The sequence below is a fragment of the Lonchura striata genome, chromosome 12 (assembly GCF_046129695.1).
Source record: "Lonchura striata isolate bLonStr1 chromosome 12, bLonStr1.mat, whole genome shotgun sequence".
Taxonomy (NCBI): domain Eukaryota; kingdom Metazoa; phylum Chordata; class Aves; order Passeriformes; family Estrildidae; genus Lonchura; species Lonchura striata.
In genome coordinates, this window is record NC_134614.1 from 5206609 (window position 1) to 5229516 (window position 22908).

Below are 22908 nucleotides of genomic sequence, written 5' to 3' on the forward strand. Positions count from 1 at the left end.
TCCTTCTCCGAGCGGCGCTCGCTCTTGTTTGTCAGCGGGGATGTTCTTGGAGATCGCCGGTGCGGGACGCCCCTCGGGCTGTTGTCAGAGCTTTGTTACAGGGCAGGGATTTCTTTGTGATTTTTTTTTTTTCTCCCCCTGTTCTTATTTATTTATTTATTTTCACAACCCGCGTTTCCAGCGCCTGCTTTGCTTTCCCTGGCGGGCGGCGCTGCTGGCACTGAGGCCGGGCTCTGTCCGTGCGTCCCACGCCGCGGGCGGACACGCGTGGGTCCGGCTGCCGGCGCGTCCCCCGGGCCGGGCACGGTCCAGCCCGGCTGCCGGCGTGTCCCCCGGGCCGGGCACGGTCCGGCCCGGCTGCCGGCGTGTCCCCCGGGCCGGGCACGGTCCGGCTGCCGGCGTGTCCCCCGGGCCGGGCACGGTCCGGCTGCCGGCGCGTCCCCCGGGCCGGGCACGGTCCGGCTGCCGGCGTGTCCCCCGGGCCGGGCACGGTCCGGCTGCCGGCGTGTCCCTCGGGCACGGTCCGGCCCGGCTGCCGGCGTGTCCCCCGGGCCGGGCACGGTCCGTCCCGGGGCTGGCCGCCCTGCCCCGGCAGCCCGCGGAGCCCTGCTGGGAAGGCGCCCGCGGGAACAGGGCAGCAGCGGTTTGTGAATCCGCGCGGCTTTCTCTACGTGCGGCTGCGAGAAGCGGTTATGGCTTGGCTTTGCCTGGAGAGAAAGGCACCACTGAGCTAATTCGGCTTGGCAGCGGGGCTGGTTTTGCTGGAGCCACACACAAGCGCCGCGAAAAGCTTTTTTTTTTTTTTTTTTTTTTTTTCTGATTCAGCAGAAACGCTTTCCACGTTCGTTGAGAAAATAAACTTGGTGGAGTTGTGAGGAAAGAAACAATGAGGAGCATACACAGGCCAAGGAGATATCTGTTCACAGTGCTCAGGAAAAGGCCAGGCCAGAACGCAGGCAGCTGAATCTCACTTTGGAAATCACAGTCTTTTCTATCCCTAAGCCAGCATGGCCTCATTGCTTCCCTTCAGGAAGTGCAGGGGCTCCCTGTTGTACTGTTAATATCTTTGTTTCTCCTTTTTTCCTGCCTTTTCTTTCTTGGACAAATATGTATGTATATATTCATTTGGATTAAGCTCTTTTACAGAAGATGAGCTGAATAATACAGAGCTGGGGTTCTGTGAAGTTCAATTCCCAACTTCTTTCTTATGCTATGCTTTCTTTGTTAGAGCAAGAAAACTGGTTTAAAAGAAAAAAAAATAAAAACAACTTTCAGGATCCTTTAACTTTTTCATTTCATGATCCTTTAACTTTTTCACTGCTCTCTGCAGTAATTAGTGTTTTCTTGAGAAGCAAGTGATAATTATGAAGACCATGGAATTTTATGCAAAGCTTTATTTACATAATACACCTTTCTTTCACTAAGTTTTGTTGCTCTGTAGTTTTGGCTCGTTACTTCAATTCATTGTAATTATGCCTTATATTTATGGAAGATTCTTTCCAGTCCCATTTTTATTCCCCACCCTCTTCTCCAGTAATTATTATTTAACCATATCTTAGCTTTAATAGTACAAAAGCAAAAGAACAGCTTAAGGAATACACTCTACTGGAGCAGTTTTTGTTTAGATTAAACATCTGTTGCTATTTTCCTTATTCTGGAAGTTAACATTTTTAATACTAAAATAAACACACATAAAATGAAGAGAAGAAAAGCAAAACTTCAGTGGTGTTTATAGTGAGGTGTTTATATCCCAATGATTTAAAAAGTGTAAACACTGGCAACATCTGCTCTGAACTCAAAGGGTGTTTTAGAGATGCCTACAGATCTTCCTGGCCTCTGCCATAGTATTTATTTTAGAAGTGAGTTGTGTCAGCGGTGATGGATCTTGTCTTTCCAGGGACACTGTTGCAGTAGTAACTGCACTGACAACAAAACTCCCTCTCAAACTCAATTAATTAGGATTTACTGAAAGCCACACTTGAACTACTTATAAATGGATGCCTTCCTGAAAAGTACTTCTAAAGATGCAGGATAAGATAAAAATAGGTTTGAAATTTCAGAGGAAAGAGTGATGGGCCTATAGGCCACAGGAAATAGATGGGTTCCTTGTTCCCCTAGATTCGTTCTTGAAGCATTTGTTTTTTGTTTTTGAGATTATTTCTATGCTGGTGAGCTATGGCAGCATGTTTTATGAAGTTTATTGATGGTTTTACTCTTCTGGCACTGGAACTGTTGGATTTGCAACAGCCTTTGGATCATAGATGTGTTGATCCCTAAGAAATAGGAAAAGATCCTCCAATGTGTGTATCTGTCAACCCTTAAATTGGACATGGAGCAGAGGAGTGTGATTTGCATCCTGAGCATGGTCCTGCATTTTCTTGCCCAGCTAGAGTCCCGGACAGCAGTTTGTTATCTGTGAGCTGAGTTAATGCCAGCCTTGGAGAGCCTTTTCTGCCTGGGAGGAGCAGGAATCTCCCAAGAACTCAGCTGTGTCTTCATCTCAGTCTGCTCCTAAATTGTGCCATTCGTGGTCACAGTCCAGCCACGGAGTTCCCAGCATGGAAATATTGTGCTGTTTAGTTCATTAAACACATCTCTGATTTTGGCCTCCTCTCTGGGGGAAGAGAAGAAATGGTGATAACATAGATGGGATCTGCCTTGTGGGCAGCAAATTGTCCTTCTGCTGGGGCTGGGCTGGCAGTGGGAGAGCTGGAAGTTCTCCCATTAGCTGTCCAAAAGTGAGGCTGGGCTGCAGGCCTGGCTGTTTTCTCAAAGGTGGGGTGATTTATTTTGTGTTGTGAGGTTGGAGAGCACAGGCACAGGTTCTCCAGAGAGGCTGTGGAGTCTCCACCTTTGGAGATACTCAAATCCCACCTGAGCATCCCATCCTGCCTGAGGCTGGTTTTGAGCAGGAGGTTTCTAAATGACTTCTGAAGGTGCCTTTGTAGCCTCCTGGAGATTTCTGTGCACTCATGTAATTAAAACAGCCACAGCTAGGAAAAGGATTATAACCAGAAATGAGGGGAAAGAGTTTTAGAAAGGTGGTCCATAACTCTGAAGCACAGGATAAAGCCATTTCTTTTCCTCAAGGTTGTTTGTTTTACACTGATTATTTGTGTCCTTTGGAGGTTTCTCTTAATCTCTTTACTAGCTTTGAACCCCCATGATGCCCCATGGTAATCTCAAATCCAACTGATGCTTTTGGAGAAAAATCTGAATGTTAATGGGTTGGGGTTTTTTTTAGCAAGTTGCATAAAAAAGACATTTGAAAGAAAATTTTTAAATCACTCCAGTGGGGATGTGTAGTCCTCACCAGTGGAAAAGGACAGTTCTATTAGTGATGATCAACCACTTCAAGTAATTTATTATAATAGTTTTGGTGCAATAGGAAAGTAGAAATAGAGAATTGTTGCCTTGGCATCTGGATGCTCATCTTTAGCGTGAATACATCCGATATTCTTCTACTCAACATTTGCTGCCAGCGATCAACAACGGCCAGTTTAATGAGTGGTGCTTTCAGATCATTATTTTGCTTTAATGAGCTGAGGGCCATGAGGAAGCTCCTGGGAGCCCTGGCAGAGGTGCAGAAGGAGCAGCAGCATTCTGAGGCAGGCTGGCATTCCCAGTGCTTCCTATCGAATGGCAGCCACTTGATCCAGCCAGGTAATCCGGGCTGGAACATCTGCATCTCGTTTTGTGGTGGAAACTCACTTAACTCTGGCTCAATATTCCTTCTGAGCCCGCTGTTGAGGTAATGGAGTGCTCAGAGTTAAACAAAACAGAGCAGAGCACAGGTGATGCTGCTCTTTGACTCCAGGGCTGTCCAGCCAGTTCTGGCTCCTGCTTTCCCACGGAATATGCATGAGGAGAAGCAGTCTCCAGGCAGATCCCTTTCGTTCTGTTGTTTATCACAGATGGTGCTGTGTTGGAAGGCAGATTTCTGCCTTCCTTCCTCTCTCTCTCCCCGTTTCAGATGCTCTGGGTTATTGCTGCATTCTCAGGGCTGGAACTGCTGTGCTGGGAAAGGTATAAAGAAATGCAATAAGATGCTAAGAAATCCCCCAGGCATGTTACTTGGAGCACTCAAAATAGTTATGTAGAGTTCTCTGGATAGTCTAGAAGACTGGGATTTTTTTTTTTTTTATGAAGAAAATTGGATCCAGATTTCTATCAAAACACCCCTCTTTGGTTTCAGGACAGCTTTCATTAGTTAGTGGCATATTACATAATTATTTCACTGACTTCCTGTAAGGCTGGAGCATTCCTTGGCTTGCAGAGCTGGGTGTCCTCTCAGGGCACTGCAAAGCATCCTGAAAATGTCTGTGTCTTCCCCAAAAGGCCACTTCAGATGTTTGCTATCAGAGGCACAGATCCTGCTAACTTAATTTGCTTTTTGACGAAATGCAACATGTTTTCTTAAGTTCTAAAGAAGAGTTTCCATCAGCTCTCTCTGCTGACCTTGCATTTTTCTCTTTCTCTAACATCAGTTTCTCCTATTAACTGCAAAATTCGGGTTAGTTTCTAAATATGTAAAATGACTTAAGCACTATTCTGCTAAGAATTGGATAAGAATCTCCTTCATGGCAAATTAAGTGTTCTTATTTGTAACACAGTGTAAAAATTCTGTTCAAAGCCATGTAAATTAAGATGCATCTACAGAGCGGTCCCCATTTATAGAACATTCAGTGGGTTTTGCATTTTCAATCTCTTTCATCTTCAGGAAAAAAACAAAGAGCCCCAGCTTCACAGTTGGGCTTTTCTTGCTCATTTCCTCCTAACATGAAGTTGGGAATATCCTCTTCAGGACTGACAGCAAAATTCAGTTTATTTTCCTCCATCATCAAAGGCAGGATAGATTTAGGTCATGCTTTAACTTTTTTTTTCCCCCTCTGGAGTTCTCACCCTGGATGCTAGTTCAGCATTTGTACTGAGAACTCAAACAAGGAAATTAAAAACCCAAATATAATAGAGTGTTATCCCACAGCTTTCTGTAGATAAGATAGGCAGCATATTTTTTTTCCTGAGATAAAAGGTAGTGAGGTTTGTAGCAGTAAGTTGAATTCTGTGTTAATGAGCAATTTGCTTAAAGGCTGTAACTTGTTACTCACAAGTCAAATTTGTTACAGTGTCAGCTCTCTTTGGATATAAATCCAGGGATTTTAGGAGACATTGAAAAAGCTTAAATTGCTCCAGAGTTTGAACAATGCACTGCATTGTATGGAGAGCTGTTAGAGAAAAAATAAAGCTTAAACAACAGCCTTCATTGTGTGGCATCTAAAATTATGAATGAAAAAGTTCATCCATATGTATTGGCTTTGCCTTTTTTAAATATCTGCTTTGCATGAAAATAGTAGTCTATTAATTTCTTCTTGAGGTTTAATACAGATGGGCCTTTATATTTGATTTTGGCTGAATAGACTACAGAGTTTGAACATGCTGCATGCAGACAGAGTGCCAAGCAATTTAGCAAAGTTGTTTACACTAACAATAATCCAGCAGGACAGAGCCTGTAAGTTCTCACTGATAATAGTGTGAGGTAGTGGTGAACACAAGTTCCTGGAGAAGTGTTTACAAGAATGGCTTTATACTTCCTCAGCCTTAGAGAACTGGGAGGGCTTTGGGATTGAATTCCTTCTTTAAAGGCAGCCAGTTTTTCCTGCAGCCTGGATCATCCCTCTGCAAATTGCTCTCCAGATCAGCATGGATAGCTGCACACACAGGGGCATTGTTTGTCCCGGCCTTTGGGGATAACTGTGGGATGAGGCTGAGGGGCAGGGACAGACACCAGCAGTGCCAGCAGGCTCCCTTTGGATTTCCTGGGGGCAGATTGTCCCTGGTGCTTTATCTCACAGCTTTTTTACTGTTCTCACTCTCAGCCTGTGTCTGCCAGTGGGATCAGCTGTGAGTGAGGCTCAGGGAGCACTGGTGTGTGTCCTGGGAGGGATGGGGGGACGTGGAACCTCCAGGGCACTGAACAGGCAGTTGAGCTCTTAATTAGGGTTATCTCTGCCCACTTGTAAACCTTGTGTTATGGATGGATGGAGCTGGAAGAGGTTTGGTTTTAGTAGCAGAAGTAGCTGGCACTGATTGGAGGGTAAGGCAAGCTTGGGGGACTTCAGTTCGCAGGATCACAGAATGTCCTGAGCTGGAAGGGACACACAGGGACCATGTGTCCAACCCCTGGCCATGCACAGACACCCCAACAATCCCATCCTGGGCATCACTGGGAGCTCCTGCAGCTCTGGCAGCCTGGGGGCTATGCCCATTTCCTGAGCAGTGCCCAGCACCCTCTGGGGTAGAACCTTTCCCTGAGATCCACCCTAACCCTCCCTTGATGCAAGTTGAGGCCATTCCCTTAGAAAAGGTCATTCTTGTTAAGAAATGTCTCAGTACAGCTTCTTGTGCAACCTTGGTGAAGTTGAGGTGCCCGGCTCCACCACAGCATGGGTTCCAGCCAAAGGAAAAGTCACCCAGAAACCTGGGTGAGATGATGGGGCTTCATCAAAGATCTTCAGAGGTCCCGTTTTAATAGGAATGGCAGTCCTTAAATCTCAGGGTGATAGGGGTGGTAGGGACAAAAGTGTGGAACTGAGGTTGGAATCATTCCTTATCTAAGTTTCACAGCACTGGCTGGTATCAGATTTATTTTTTTTAACAGGAGTTTAGAGTGTTTCCTTGCCTAAATTTCATGACACAGTTTGGTAACAGATTTTTTTAAGTAACACTTTTTCCCTTTTCTTTTAAACTTGGTTGTTGCTAGTGTTAAAAGCAAGAACTTGTTAAGCATAGTACCACTTGGTGCAGCCCAGCTTTTCCCCCCAAAAATGTTGTGTGCTGCTTGTGGCTCATTTTGGTTTTGGAGAAAAAGCTCATCCACAGGTGGTGTTCATGGATAGAAGCAGATGATATTTGGGATAAAGTGGAATGTTGCAGCCTTGGTGGCACACAGAGAGGAAGAGAAGTTGCCTTCAGCAGGCAGGTGCCAGCTCAGTTCCCTCACAGAACCTATGGCTCCTGTCCTCTCCTAATTCCCCTTGTTACAAGAGTCTCTGATTATTTAAAAACATGCTCCTTTTCACTCCTCATCACTCTGGAGTGTTCCCTGTCAGCTGTGAGAACCAGGCATGGTAGTGTATAACTTTCCTCCTATTCTTCCAAATGTTGCTAGCAGGTTCCAGGAAATATATTTGCTCTCCCAGGGAAAGTTTGGAACCAGTTGTGTTTAAAAAGCAGTAGATTTTCCTGGAAACCCATTTGACAGGGCAGGCATGGAAACCTCTCAGCACTGCACTTTCCTGCTTTGTGAGGTTTAATATTTATTTCTCAGCATGCAGAAATAGATTTTTTTTTTTCATTTAAATATGGGTTGTAGTTAGATATAAGAGAGATGTAGTCAAATTTTTTTGCCCAGGGTAAAAATGGCACTGTTGTATGGGAATAGAAACGAATTTGGAACTTTTATTGTGTTTTGTTTTAACTGAAAATCCCAGAACAGCAGATTGGCAGTACCCTTTGTAGTTACAACCTACAAAGTGTCCAGCCTAGCCATCTTTTGCATGAGAAGAGTGAAACCCAAATCTGCCAAATGGATCTTTTTGAGTAGCTGTTGGTCTTTTGGGAATGAATGGAGATTTATTTCTTTTGCAAATGGTATCAACACACTGTGCTTGCACTTTAGAGATGATATTGAGACTTACAGTTTTGTTATTTCATTGCTAATGTTTACTAGGTCTCACTTCTGAAAGTAAATTATGTTTGTGACAGTAGCAGGTTTGGACATTTTCAGAGCAGAACCTTTCAGAAAAGTATGATTTCTTGGCTCTGGATTACAGCATTGTAGTTGTTTTCTGTGGTGCTCTGCTGATTGTAATTAAATGTCCCTGTAAAGAAAATTAAATTGTCTCTGCAAAGGGAAACTGTTCCTGTGAATCTTAATGGTCTGGGAAGATCAGTAAACGCTACACAAGAGCTAGCCAACTAAAATAGGACTATTCGGTTGTTCTGTTTATATTCTTTGGAAAGCAGCATCTTCTAAAGCAGCTCGACAACAACTGCTCTTAGCATAGAGAAAAAGAAGCTGACACAAGTGGGGCACCTCCTCTGTGGTGCTTTTACCTAGAGCACATGAAATGAGGACGGGCTGAGGGAAGTGCTGTATGATTCATATAAGGCAAGTCTGAACTCAGCCAGTTCCTTGGATGTAGTATAAATATTTATGGCTTTGAAAGGGATTTTTTTTAAAAATATTCTTCCTCATGCTCGTGATCCTTGTTAGATGTCTTCCTCAGCCATGTGGTGTGCACTGGTGCTTGTTTAACCCCCAGCCTGCAGTTTCCCTGCTGGGGCATCTCGCAGCTCTCGCAGCCACTCTGTGCTTGGCGTGGATGAAACCTCCTCAGGCCAGCTGGGGCAATGCTGACGTGCACACTTTTCCTGCTGAACACTCTAAACCCAGAGGTGAACACTCTGCTCTTGTCCTGCTGCAGGCATCACACTGAGCCATTTACCAAAGGTAGCAAAAATAGGAATTCCAGCATTAGCAAGGATGTTTACAGAGCCTTGGCTGGGTTCTCTAGCTTCAAAAATGCTTCTCTCACTAATGTTACATAACCCATGTATTTAACTCAGCCTGTCGCTTAAAAAAAGTTATCTTTCTTTAAACACTCCTGAAAGTCCAAATATGTAAGACTGTGACTGCTTTGAGATACATTGTTTTCCTTAACAGCTGATCCGTGGATGTTCAGAGTTTTGATTTGCAGTACAGTAAATTGAACACTACCCTGTTTGAGTTCAAGTGTTTCTCAATTGGTGTGTTTAGCAACAAGTATGACAACAAACATTTTAATGCTCACATTTGCGTATATTTTTAATCCTCTCTGCAGAATCCTTGCTCTCACAGAAGCCCAGTTAATTCAACTTTCAGCCAGCCCTGTGAAATAAACAATGACTGTTATCCTTATTTACAGTGGGGAATAAAGAGCTGTAATTGGTTGAACTCACAGAAGTCTGGGATAAAGCTGACAGCAGCATTCCAAGTGCCTCAATTGGACCATTTTGCTACAGCTGCTAAACCTTACTGTGACCTATTAGTAAAGAAAATTGCTTTTACCCGTTTGAGATGTTCAGATAAAATATGTCATTAATCAGCTAAGCAGGTAAAAACAATGATTCTTGGACTGATGCTGTATGGACTTAATCCTTATTTTGTGCTCAGCAGTCATGGAGGGAAAACAGAAGCTTTTGGACCAGATTGTTGTGACTTTGGTCCCTCTGTAATGCATCCCACCCAAACTGAGGTGATGGAATCTCCTTCTGTGGATGTAGTTAAGTCTTTTTAAGTGATCAAAGGAATGAGGCCCTGCAGACAATGCTGGGAAGAATTTGAAGTTCCCCTGTCTGGGCCACAGGACCTTCCCAGGTCAGTTCCTTGAGATCACAGCCTGTTGAGTTGGATGAAAGGAATGTACCCACAGATGTTAATTTTTATATTCTCTTTGCAGGATGAGTTGGGATCAGAGACTTAATGAAATAGCAGTTCAGCTGTGCTCCTGCAGTGCAAGCCAGCCTGAGCCCATTTATAACCTGAAGCAGGGTTTCCAAACCTTTTAATTAATAATGCAGTGTCTCACTGCCCCCAGCACTGCTGTTTGGTTCCATTGAAAACTTCACAGTTAATACAACCCTTGTTTAATTATGGGCTGGAACATCTTAAATGTGTGATGAAGTGGTAGAGATCTGCAGAAATGTTTTTCAAATGAGATGGAGAAGGTTTTAACAGGTGATTCACTGGGGAATTATATCACAGTAATGCAGTGAGAGGTGTGATTTCTGGCTCCTGTGGGAACAGTGTGATGTGAGTGGTGGGTCACAAACACACAGCTAATGTGTTTTTGTTACCTTTGTTCCACCAATCCATCTGCACTTCCCAGTCTTTCTGGGTTCTGTCAGGATTGAGTTGCTTCTGCAGCTCTGAAATGAAGGAGCCTGGAGTTGTCAAAAAGGAGATTCAGCTAAGGACTAGTAGGGATAGGGCAGGAAGACACAGCTCTGATTGAAGGCAGAGTGTACCTTTGGTGCTGCTCACCCCTTCCAACCCCATCACTGTCAAGATAACTTCAAAAATAAGAACCTCTGCTTGTTCTTGTTTTTCCAAGAGTTCTGGAAAACCTGTCCTCAGTGCCCAGAAAACTGTGAGAAAGGCTGCCCAGGCAGCATGTAATTTCTTGGTAGCAAACACAATCCCTCCCTCTATCTGCCCTGCCTTCTCTTCCCCTTGGAGAGAACATTGATTTGGAGTGACCCTGCAACTTGGCCCCACGAAGCCAGCCCTGCTTGTGAAATAAACAGCCGGGCTCTGAGTGGCCAGTGCTGCCATCCATCCCCTGGCACCACGGGACTGGCACCATGGGACTTGGTCCCTTTTATCCCTGGGACAGCCTCCAGCAATCCCAGTGCTGCTGCTGGCCTGGCTGGGAGTGCCTGAATTCACATCCACCACATTTAGTCCTTCTGGGCAGGGGTTCATTCTGTGCTACCAGCTTTTTCACAGCTAAACCTTGCAGTGGAGCAACACTTTGAAAGCCTGTGGGCTCTGTGGTTAGCTAATTTTTTTTTCTGTATGTCTCTTCATAGGTATTTTCTTTTTCCCCATTAAAATCAATGTAGTTGTATGTCATGAACCCAAGGTTAAAAACTGCTCTGTCAGAGGCACAGATTTAGTTTTATCTTTTTCCTTAGTGGTGCTGTGTGCCTGTTTATCTTGGAAGACAGTCCTGTCAGGAACAGTGGTGATATTTTGGCTTTTATGTGTTTCTTTATACCAGCATCCATAGCCCTGGAGAAATTAGATGGAATCCTTTCCTCTGAATCTCGTGAGCTGCCTGTTCTCTGGGCTCTTCTAGAGGCCTTCAGGAGTTCCTGGGTAATAAAACACTGCATGAGAGCAGGGAGTGCTGAGCTACACCTCAACACAAATCCAGAGGAGTGAAGGTCCTATGTTCAGCACCATCCAGGGCTTGTGCTGAGCTGAATTTGCTTTATTTTCCTGTCTGGGGCAGTGGTTGGGCCCTGTCTCAGCCCTGCCCAGGAGGAAGGGCCAGGCTGGCACATCCTGCTCCTTTTCCATGCTCCAGAGAGGATCTGGTTTCCCTCTGGAAGGTTCCCCAGCTTTGCTGAGGATTCCCAATTTCCCCCTGCCCCGCGCACTTCTCACTGCTCCCTCGCTCTGCTCTCCCTCTGCACAAGGGATTTTGGAGCCTCTTCTGAAGAACAAAGGGATTTTGTTCTCCACAGTGGATTCTTTGTTGGAGATGGGTTGGGATTGTTCTGCTGCTCAGTGGATTAAAATCTTGGATATTCTGATCAGTTTGGCTGGAGGGGCTCATGAGTGTCCCTCTCATGGGAGACCATGGGGCTGCACATCAGGTAGCAAAACCAAAGTGGAAATCCAACCTTTTCCTGTGTTTGTGGGGCCAAATGTGATTTTTGTTCTCATTTTGCTGTGGTTTAGGAAGAGAATTTGGTCACTTGGATGCAAATCCCAGGGATCCCCTCTGGATCTTGCACAGTGCCCTGAGCAGTGACCCTGCTTTATTCCAGATCCGTCCCAAAGGCAGCACCTACCTGTGCTTGTCTTTTCCTAACATTTTAAATCCATCTGCTTTTCTGTTCATATTTTAAAGCATTTCTCTCCTCTCTTGAGGGTCATTTTACCTTCCAGGTAGGGAATTTGGGGGGAAATAAAATGGGAATAAAAGAAACATTGCTGGAAAGTACGATATCAGATTTCACAGCTCTTTTAGAGAGCTCATTTTCTTGATGGCCTGAATTTTTCCACATGTAGCAAAGGGAGAATAATGTGAGAAAAGGTGTTCAGAGCATGTTTATTTTAAACTGCAATAAACTGTAGTACTTCTAAAAATAGGCTCCAGTTGAAATAAGTGGAATATTTTTTTACCTTTCTGTTCCACCTTTTGCTTCAAATCCGTATGAAGGAGACTGCACAATTTATTGGATTTACTTTCAATATGACCCTGTTGCAAGTGAACATCTCAGAATTAATGTGTGAAGCACGGTTGCTGTAGCACATCCTGACTGTTATACCCACAAGGGACACTGAACACAGAATTTAATTTGTGTTACAGGATAATAGCCATGGAATATCATTCATTGGAGCAAGGGTGTGGTTACACCTGAGTATCCACAAACAATACCCAAAAAACCCCAAAACCCAACCAAACAGAGGGAGGGTAACAAATATTTTCTCTTTAGGGGGAATTATTGAAATCTGAACTTTCATGAATTGAATTTGTCTCTTTTTGCCTTCACATTACAATACAGATATAAGGTAGGATTTAGTACATTGAAATACTGCTTTAGCCCCAGTTTTACAATTTCTTCTGTCGTGACCTTGCCGTGACTTTGATTTAGTTTTCAAATAGATGACAGGGCTTCTGGCTTGGATTTTTTTCAGCTGGTCTTTGATTAGTTTAGCTTTGTCATCTTTTATGTAACAAAGTCATTTAAGACTCTCAGTCTTGGTGACCAAAAAAAGAACATCTAGATCTGAAACCACCTTTGGTTTGGGAAACAATGTCTTCAATATGTTCCCTTAATTATATTTCATTTAAAAAATGTATTGATAATGCTTTTACATTTTCAATAAAATCACATTATCACGCATGTCTTTTGCTGCCCAGTAAAGAGGAATGTCATGTTTGCTAAGCAAAAAAGAATCTGGAATTGACTGTTTTCTGCAGGGAGTGTAGAGGATTCTTCCTTTGTCTCCCTTCCTCTCCTCCTATGTTGGGGATACCCAAACTGCTGCTCTTGGCTGGACTCAGCAGCTGGGCTTAGCCCAGAGCCTGGTTCTTCTCTGAGCAGAGACAAAATGATAATTGTGCTAACTTTTCATCCCTCCTGACTTTGGATGGTTGATGCAGGTTTTTCCTGGGAGAGCTGGCAGAAAGGCTCAAAGGTTGCTCCTGGGGTGCAGCCCTGCTCCTTGAGCACAAACCTGTCCTCTGTCAGAGAATTTCTTTCTGACCCTACAGCCAACCCTGGTGTTATTTATCTGGGGATCAGTGTAGTTTTACCATTTACTTCATCCAAATCATGCCTGCCACATAATTGAAATCTTGTTTTAGCCACAATTTGCACGAGTACAGGTAGTCTGAGCAGAAAAAGGAACAATTTTTTCAGAGTTTTGTAGGAGTTACCTAAATGGGGCATGATCTTAGTGAGAGCTGCAAATTCATGAAGTAATCTCATGGTCTAAAGTTAGACCCAAGCCTGAGTTCATTGTTGGGCTGGAAGTGAACACAGCCTCACAGTCACAACTGTTGAGGTGTGAAAGCTGCAGTTTGACAGAGGAAATATTAAGGAGCTCTGCCAGACCACAGCATTAAAATTTATTCCACCCTGCTTTCTATGTGGCAAATCTGCTGCCCTGTTTCTTCCCATGCCATCAATTCTTGCCTCCTTACCAAGGAGACTCCCTCAGCTGGTACCTGGTGTTTTTAGGTGCCAGGGAAAGTACAAGGTACCTGAATTTTTCAGGGAAAATGTTCAGCCATTGTTGAAGTGTTCAGCAAAGACTTTTTTATTTATTTTATGTATTTGTGAAACAGTTTGTGGGACTGAAGCACTTCCCCAGCCAAGGCAGTTGAGGTAGCCATGGTATTTTGTACAGCTGTGCTTTTACAGCATGAGGGGAGAGAATTTCAGATGAGTAGTCAGTTTTTCACACTACCTCTGGAGGAGCAAATAGGGTAATACTGGCTTGGGGGAAGGAAATTTGCCATTTTATGCCCGTTGCACTGTAGTTTTTGGTACATAATGCAGCATTTTCAAGACATATTAAGTAGAAATGATCTCTAATTTTGATTAACAAGATATTTTTGGAAGGATCCTCTAGCGAGCCTGCTGCAGGCTGCCAGTGATGCTGCTGCACCAAATTCTGGTTCCTTTGTGAGGCTTTTGAAGGGAAGAGGAGGGAAGTGGGTGGAGGTGATTGAAAGCAGAGGTCACTGTTTAATGTCCCTGCCTGCAGTGAGGAGCAGAACGTGTCCCTGCTTGGCAGGCAGGGGCAGCTGGAGGAGCCAGCACAGAGCAGTCACTTGAATCACTGATTTTGGTTTTGGCCATGGGTTTTCTGGCGTACAAATCTCTGCACAGTGGTAGCCAGAGCTTGCTTCCAGGAGTAAGTGCTTTTCATATGTTTTGTAAATGGAGGAAAAGAGGCTTTTTGCCAATTTTTTTCCACATGTGTATGTGACTTTCTGGTTTCCTAAATTAGTTTTTTGTTATCATAGCAGAAAGTCAATAAAATATGTGGCAGATAAAGGAATCAGTAAGTTGGCTGCTGAAAGAAATCTGTCAATTATAATAAAGAATATTTCCAAGATCTGATGTCTTAGCAGCATGTTTTAATCAGGCTGTTGCCATTAATACTTAATTTTTTGTTGTTCTGTAGTTTGCTGTTTTATTATGCTCTCCAGATAGGCCTGTTTAATGTACTCTAAAGAAAATACAGACTACTGTGACTCTGTTTACAGTGGTTGATCTACTATTTCCCAGAATTAAGTCCTATTTAAGCTCATCTTAAATCATCTCTTCTGTAGAAGCAACCCTGAAATAAAGTAGTGTTGCAGAATGCTGGTTTTTGGGATAAGGGATTTTGTTTGTTTTTTCTGAGTGAGGGTTGCAGAAGTGATCAGCAATGATACAAATAATATAATTAGTAATTCTTCGTGGCATGTCTCTCATGGTGACCCAAGATTTCCTCCCGAGAATGGATTAATTTATTGTCTTTGGTCAAGCAAGTGAAGCAGATATGCCTGGAACTGCACACTTTTCAGATTGCCTGCAGCCTGTTTCACACAGATTTGATTTCAGCAGAATTTCCCAGTGCCAGGGCTGTCAGTCCTCTCCCACTGTACAAACACCCAGAGCAGGCAGCTGGCCACATCTGCACAGGGACTCGGTGCTGCATTGCAATTCTCTGCTGAGAACTTGTTCTGATGACTTGTTGAATTGAGTAATTTGTGGTGGCTTCCCTGCTCAGTATTTGATATCTCAAATCATGTGATTATTTTTATTTTGTGCATGAACTGGAATTTTTATGCCATTTATCCCAATTTGTGTTGGCACACACTGATTCTTGTGTTTGCCATAGTGGAATAAAACATGCAATAGTTTAGAAATTTCTTCCAATCTATTTGTTATTCAATTTCCTAATGATTTTTAGAATATAGTGATAGAAAATAGAATAAATTTTATTTTATAGTATCTTTTTCACATCTGTATTGCTGTTGTGAAGATCTTGGCTTTTCAGCATATGCCATGAAAGTAAATTTTGGTCTTCAATCAATAGAAAAAGCTGCCCTTGAAGGTCTTCATGTCCTACTCATTCCTGGAAATTTGACCTTAAGAACATAAGGCAACTCCTCTCACTAATGAGAGTTTGTCTGCAGGTATTGAAAAAAGTAATTAAAGGTGTGATGCCCATTAATTAAAGTCTGTTTAATGCTCTTGCCCATGATTTTTTTAATAGAGTGGCCTGAGGTCATAGTAATTCAATCCAAGACCTTAAAGGTAAGGACCTTGATGACAAACACCACAACCGAAGAATTTTAAGTTGGTTTTTTTTCCCTAAAAGTTAATAAACTTGTCAGGAACTCACTCTCGTGGGTAAATTCGTCTGTCAGATGAAGAACAAAAACGAGTGAGGGCAGTGCTGGGATTTTCTTTCAAGGAATTTTATTCTAACCTGCCCAAGGTCTGCACCATGTCAGCCTTCAGCTGGCAAGACAAAGGCACATGTGGGTTTCTGGGCTGTAATTAATGCTCAGACTTTGTGCATTACAAGCAGGCAGCGGGACAGAGGAAATTGGGAGGGGGGATAGGATATGGCAGCCCTGTGTCTGTGCAGCCCATACCGAGTCACAGGAAGGAAGCTTGCTGCCAGAGTAGTGTGTATTTTGTTTTTCCAGTCTTTGGTGACTCCTGGAGCTCTCAGACAGATTTCAGACCCCTCTGGTGTCTCTATGTTAAGGCACACTTGTTAAAACACGACTTTTGCGTTGTGGACGTTCCACTGGGGCCATGGCTCCCGCTGGCCAGAGAAAGGCAAACAGAGCTGGACATCCTCTGTTTACCCAGAGCTGTCCCAGGGCTCTGAGGGGCTGGGAAGAGCTGCTGGCCTGACAAACCTTGTGTTGAGTGGAAGCACTTTCAGCCAGGCTCCTAAGTGGTTAAAATCAAGCACATTCCTGCTGACTGCATGGGCTGGTGTCAAGCGAGAGCGGAGCTGCTCTATAGGCAGACGCTACGTCACGGTGTTATCTTTGTTTAGCTTGTCTGTGCTCTATCATGTTGCCCAACAGTTTTAATAAAAAAAAAGAAGGAGGAGGAGAAGAAAAAAAAAAAAAAGACTAGTATGAATAGTTGTAAGTAGAAGTATCTGAAAGCAGCAGATCTGGAGTGCCTTCCACCAGCTGCTGGCTGAAACAAAGAGGAGCATTGTGAGAAGCACAATAAATGTGTTTGCTATCTCTGCTCTCAGTTGCAGGGCAGACACAAGCCGTCACAGTAATGAATTTTGAAGCCTGGAGTTTGGACTTGGGGAATTTATAAAACACAGTTGTTTTATCAGAGTGTTGCCTTGCCAGCTGTGTGATGGGAGTCTGGTTTCCATGGAGTGTGGTCAGCTGGGGGAGACAAATCTAGTCCCTGAAACAGCATTTGGGGCCATAGTCTCCTCTGTGGTTTCTCTCTCTCTGCTTTAAATTCATGTTTGGTAAGGAGGGAAGTAGTGGGGAAGGAGTTTTATTTAAATGAAGAGCACTTTAGCCCTAATCAAATGTGCAGGCCCCATGCAAACTCAGGATGCTGTGCAAAACCAGTAGAGGAATTTGCATTTTATCCCTCTAAACGATGTAAAGAGATTGTTTCCTAGGTTTTCCCTGTTGTCTGGATTCTTTTTAGCATTGTCCTCCTGCCTGGTGTGGGCAGGAGGGGTTGTACAAACTAAACTGTCCTGTCTGTCCTGTAAGAGACTCTTACTGCTCCCACCTGTTCAAAGTTTGGTTAATTTGATTAATTTTGGCCCAGTGGTGCTGGTCAGATCCTAATATGTTTAGCTGAAGTCTTGGTGTTCCCTGCATAATCAGGAAAATGCATTATCAAATTGGATAGGCTTTCATTAGAAGCCCTTTCTTTCTTTGCTAAATTTCTTTAAAATAGATTTCTTCCAGCACACAATAGCATTTTTACCAGATTTTATACTCAGTCTGAATATCAATATATAAATACTGTTCTTACCATACATAGAAGAAATGAGTTTTTAAATTTCGAAATAAAATGTCCCAATCTTGGTAATTGTATAGTATCAGGTCCTGTTTGGGGAAAAAGGGCAGGTTTCCGATTTACTGGATTGAAGAATGTCTAGAGAAGAGATTTTTTGGTGTTTTGTAACGCCCAGGTTAGCTTTACATAGGTATTTAAACTGCCCAAGGCACTTCGGAGTTGCTCAGGAGTCAGTGGGAGTGAGGTGCCCACGTGTAATTTGTAATTGCAGTTGTGGAATTTTGTGTTGGAGTCCCCAGAAGTAATGGGAGATACTGCAGGGAGAAGAGTGATTGTGCATGGGTGGGAGGACACAGCCTGCAGCCTCAGGTGCTGAAAGCTTTATCTTTTGACATTGCTTTTATATTATTCCTTTTCAAAGACAGGAGTGAGGGAGATTCCACATGGAGAGGAACTGGTGTGATGTGGTTTCCTTTGAAAGTTTAGAACATGAACACTCTGTAGGTGGGGGTTTCTATTGGCAAAATACAAAGGAAAAATGCACAAATGTACTGATCTGAAAACAATTTCCAAAAGATGTGTTGATAAAAGCTTTTTTCATGGCTCTGGGGTGGTTGTGGGTGCTTCTCGATTAATGTTTGGTTGGAGCAGGAGAGCTCTGGGTGTCTGTCCCAGTGCATTTGCAGCAGGGCACAGTTTTTGCTATTCAGGGCTGAGATGGAAAGTTCCTATTTAGATTTGGTGCCAGAGTCTTTAATAGAAATCATGGCTTGTGGTGTATTATAGGTCAGCGTATATTTGCTAGTTTATATTATGCTGACTAAATTGGCAGAATGCTTATTTTTACTGGTAAACATTCAGGAGGTTTTCTCCTTGCTCCTTCTTTTTCCAACAAAATGTTATTTGTCATGTGTAGGAATTAAGGCAGCATTTTATAAATCATCTGCCTCGGTGATGATGTGAAAATGTGTGGTGGCACACAAAGATTTCCATTGTCAGGTACCACAGGGCTCTAGATGGAGTTAACTTAGGCCTAATTTTAGATCTGGAAATTATGGCTGTGTAAAAAACAAAATGCTTCTGGCAGTGTAGGAAAAATACAAATTTTAAACTCCAGCAAAAGCAGCTATTTCAGGGATATTACCAGAATAGGTAACCCTGATTAATTTAGCTCCTCTCCAAGCCCCTGATGGCGCCCCAAAAGCACTTTTTTTACACCTTTAAATCCCTATGAGGTCTAAATATGACCTGAGGATGTGAGTTCCAGTGAAGTCCATAGTGGTGAAGTGCAATTCTGTGCTCCAGGCTACAGGAGTAGTGAGACATTTAATTGAAATGGGAAAAGCCCTGGTCACGCTTTAATGCCTGCTTAGCAACGATCTGTCCTGTGCTCTGCACAGCCGACTGTAGCATTGCTTACACACAGCTCCCATGTGCTGGCTATGGCTTTTTCTGGGAAATGTGAGATTATATAAAAACTTACCATCTACTCAGTCTGCCGCCAGCTGGAAATTAGCATTTCTGTGATTCCTCTGCTGAAGAGTTGTGCTCTTTTGTTCGTCGATCCAAACGTAATTTTAAAGTATAGAGAAAGACATTTAGGGACATACTTAAAAGTTGAATCAGCAAGTTCCAGTTTCCCCCCTAATTTTCCCCTTGCATAGTTATATACCAGACAAGCTTGTTTTGGACAGTGTTTTATAAAGGGAATCATCTGAGAATCTGAACGTTTATTCAGTTTTAGATCTGAAATATTTGGCATTAACATGAACTGTAGCCCTGGAATTTATAACCGCGACTGTAAGAAGAGGAACAAAGCTTTTATTTCTCTGTGAATAGTCATGGTTTGCAGAGTGAGGTAATCACAGCCCGGTGCTGGGACTGCAGCCTGCCAGGGGAGGAATCTGAGTGAAAAAGCTGAGGGGGAATGTGAGTGAAAACACTGAGGGGGAATCTGAGTGAAGAAGCTGAGGGGGAATGTGAGTGAAAAAGCTGAGGGGGAATCTGAGTGAAGAAGCTGAGGGGGAATGTGAGTGAAAAAGCTGCTGCAAAGATGGGTTAGTTCAGCTTTTGGGATCATCTGGGGTGAGCTACCCCTCTCCTGCTGCCTTTTCTCAATGTTTGTTCCAGCATAAAGCATGGCTTGGGATGCCTTGTACATCCTACAACAGTGTGCAGTCTGGGGGAGGGTACTGGGGAATTTCGGGGGGTGTTACTGGGGAATTTTGGGGGATGTTAGTGGGGAGTTTTGGGGGGTTTTGCTGCGTGCTCCCAAGTGGGGGATGGTTGTCGCTGTTGTCCCCGTGGCGGTGACCCTCTGTCGTGTGTCCCCGGCAGGTGAAGCGGCGCTGAGAGGGGAGCCCCGAATGCAGCCCCTGCAATCCCCCGCGCTCAGCAACCACCGCACGGGCCCGCCGCCCATCAGCCCCAGCAAGAGGAAGCTCAGCATGGACCAAGGGGACGAGGAGCTGGACTGTGAAAACGACCACGTCTCCAAAATGAGCCGCATGTTCAACCCGCATCTGTAAGTGCTTCGCGTCCGTCCGCACATGGAACTGAGCGCTGCATGCTAAAATCTGCTGAATTCGTGTCCTGGCTCCAACTTTGTGCTCGGTTTTCTCCCTTTGTTCCAGCTTGTGTGGGAGATCTGCACAAGAGCCGCCATGATTAGATGGGTTTTCATGTTTTCTTTTGTTTTTGTACAGTGTGAAGTAACAGGAATTAGCTCAGCCTAACTATTTATAACACGCCATACGTATTCACCTTGCAATTTCTGCAGTATTGTTCCCTCGTTCTTTGTAAGGCGCTCCTTTCACTTCCCCCCATTCTGAGGCTCTGGCTGGGGGTGGGGAGGCAGCAGCAGCAGGAGGAGGAGGAACACAAGTGCTTTGCATTTTTCCAAGGCCAGGAGCTCCGAGCCAGCTGCTTCCTGGGCTGCCTTGACAACTGGGCAAGCTGCAGTTGTTGCTAAACATTCCTGCTCTGACAGTCAGGTGTGGAATGTGCTGGCCAGGTAAGGCGTTGATGAGCTGTGTTGGGCAATCAGCAGATGCCATTCCTGGGAATGTGAGCCTGGCTGGCACTGCTGGAGAATTCCTGTCATTCCTGCCTGGAGGAAGCATGGATGGAGCTCCTGTGGCTGCTGCCTCAGCTTCTGCAGCCCCGGCATTCCGTGCATTCCACAGTCATGGGATGTGGACAGAGGGATTTATCCTGCCATAAATCACCGCAGCCTTACTCACAGGCTGGGCCCGCAGTCTGCAGCCTTGGAATTTGTTACAAATCCGGAATCCAGCACTGAAGTAATGCAAAACAATAAAAGCTCACTTCTCATTTACAACATACCTCCTCCTCTCCCTAAAAAAATTAACTATTCATAGCCTTGCTCTGGGGCCAGCAGGGCTTGGATAGAACCGTGTGCTGCATTTCTGGATGCGTGACATAACTGAGGAGATTTATGGCATTTTTGAAATGTTATGTAACTTTATGGGGGAAAAGTGTGATTTTTTTTTTTTTAAGGCTCATTTTCTACTGATAAAATAAAACACAGCTGGCAGTTACGTACATTATAACACTTTATATAGCGGAGGCCATAAAAATAATGAAGTCTGAACCAACAGGCTCATGTGCAACCAAGGTTCAAAACTGAAAGATGCAGGCAGTTATTTCATGTGATCCCTTAGCTAAATGTCAGAGCTGTCTCATATTTTCCAGTGTGGTACATTTTTATGTTTTTTTTTTTTTTTTTTCAATAGATTCTTTCTGTGATTTTATATATGAGACATGCGTCTTTTCTTCTTGTAATAAAAAGCACAGGTTTTCTGCCCAGGGTTCATGTGACTTAATCTGTTTCAATTAAACTATCTGAGGCAGATGAATTATAATCTAAAATAGCATCCATGAGGCCATCTCTTTTTCTGCTTTATTTTGTAAGTTTGATCTGGCCATACAAAAGTATGCTTTCAATGGAATATTATAAAAACTCAAACATTTATGATTAATCTGAAATAGCTGGATTTCTGTGTATTTCAGATATATCAGGAAAATTCACAAACATTCTCTGAATTGTATTGTCATTTCCCTGCCTCAAATGAAGTTATTTTTTTGACTGTTTTTAATATTTTCCATCTTTTTCTGATTCTGATGTTCTGGTTTAACTATAGAATTGGATTACTCAAGCCCTGTGGATCTGTCCAGAGAATTTTATTTGGGAGGTGGAAAGTGTGCTATGGAAGCTTGATTTGTTTGCACCCAAGGAAACACAGTAGATTTGGGGAAAGAATTATTTTTGGAGCACAATAATGGCAGCCATTGTAGTGACTTGGAGGTTCTGGAAGTGTAAGGCTGACAATGTTCAATTTAGAAATCCAAATGTGTGAGAGATGTGGATTGTAGTGTGGAGATCAGGTGGCATGGTGTCTGTGGTGTCAGCAAAGACATTTCTGTGACTGGAACTGTAAAGATTAGTTTGAGGCTGTGTATTTTGAACTTTTCAGGGCCAAGTTCCCTGAAAGCACAGGATGAAAGTGTTCCTGACACAAAACCTGGGCATGGCTGACAGAAGTCTTTATAACCTCCAGCAGCAGCTCTTGTTCAGGCCTTTGGGTCTTTGTGATGGTGCTGGTAGAACTGGGAAGCAGTTGTGTATTCATTCTCTTAACACCAGCATCTTCTGGCTGGAAATGCAATTAAATAGGCCAAGAATTGTGTCTTTGGTTCATTATAAATGGTGGAACCTTTTCATTAGCAATTTGATCTTAACTCTGAGGTAGCAGCACCTCACTGTGCTTTAGCGGGAATGAATCCATTTGGATGTGTTATTAGAAATCCAGTTACGTCAGCCTTTTGTTGGGAAACTGAGTGCTTTGAGACATTCCCTGCTCAGGTGTAATTCCCTGAAGGATCATTTGTGAGCTGGACTTGGGTATGTTTACTTTTATTGTGGAAAAACACAACTATTGGAGTGCAGTCTCTGGAGCAGAGTGAATCAAATGCCCTAGCATGCCTAGCAGGATCCTCAAATGTGTAATGGAATTAATGTGCAAAGAACACTATCAAATATGCTTTTTCAAAGGAGAGAATTCTCAGTGTTAGGATAATAACATACTTGAGAACTTGTGGATTATTTTTTTAAAAAAACATGATGTGACACTGCCTCCCTTTCATGTACTTCTATAGATTCTGTTTTTGTGGTGGTAGGAGTTTTGAATACCCATAAACTCCTTGGCTGGGAAAAACAGGTACTTCCAAATTAAAATAAAGTGACAGTTAATATGATATTCCCTTATTTGAATTTCACACTTTCTGGTGTGTCCCTCAGTTGTTTAACTTGAAATGCACTCACTGAAGTTAAAAGTCTTGCTGAAGTAAAAGGTGCTTTTGGCTTCGTGCTGCTCTGTGGAGGAGGAGGGAGCTTGTTTTGAGGCTCGGCTTGAAACATGGCTTTATTTTCCCGTGAATTCGCTAAAACCACCGCGGTTTACAGCAGAGTGATTGGGAAATAGGATTACACGAGAATTCTGTGCGGTGCAGGGGCGGGTGGCTCCGTCCGGGGCGGGGAGCGCTTGTTGCAGCGCTGCCGGGCCCGGGGTCCTCCTGCCC

At 43.7% G+C, this 22908-nt stretch overlaps 1 protein-coding gene across 5 annotated transcripts in view; it reads left to right on the forward strand.

Annotated features, from left to right (window-relative positions):
* Positions 1-22908, forward strand: part of VGLL4 (vestigial like family member 4) — a 77644-nt gene that overhangs the window by 33339 nt on the left and 21397 nt on the right. For all 5 annotated transcript variants that reach the window (XM_021530466.2, XM_021530464.2, XM_021530465.2 and 2 more), the window contains one exon: positions 19645-19831. In XM_021530466.2, coding sequence (XP_021386141.1) covers positions 19645-19831 — 187 coding nt within the window. The remainder of the gene's footprint in view (positions 1-19644; positions 19832-22908) is intronic.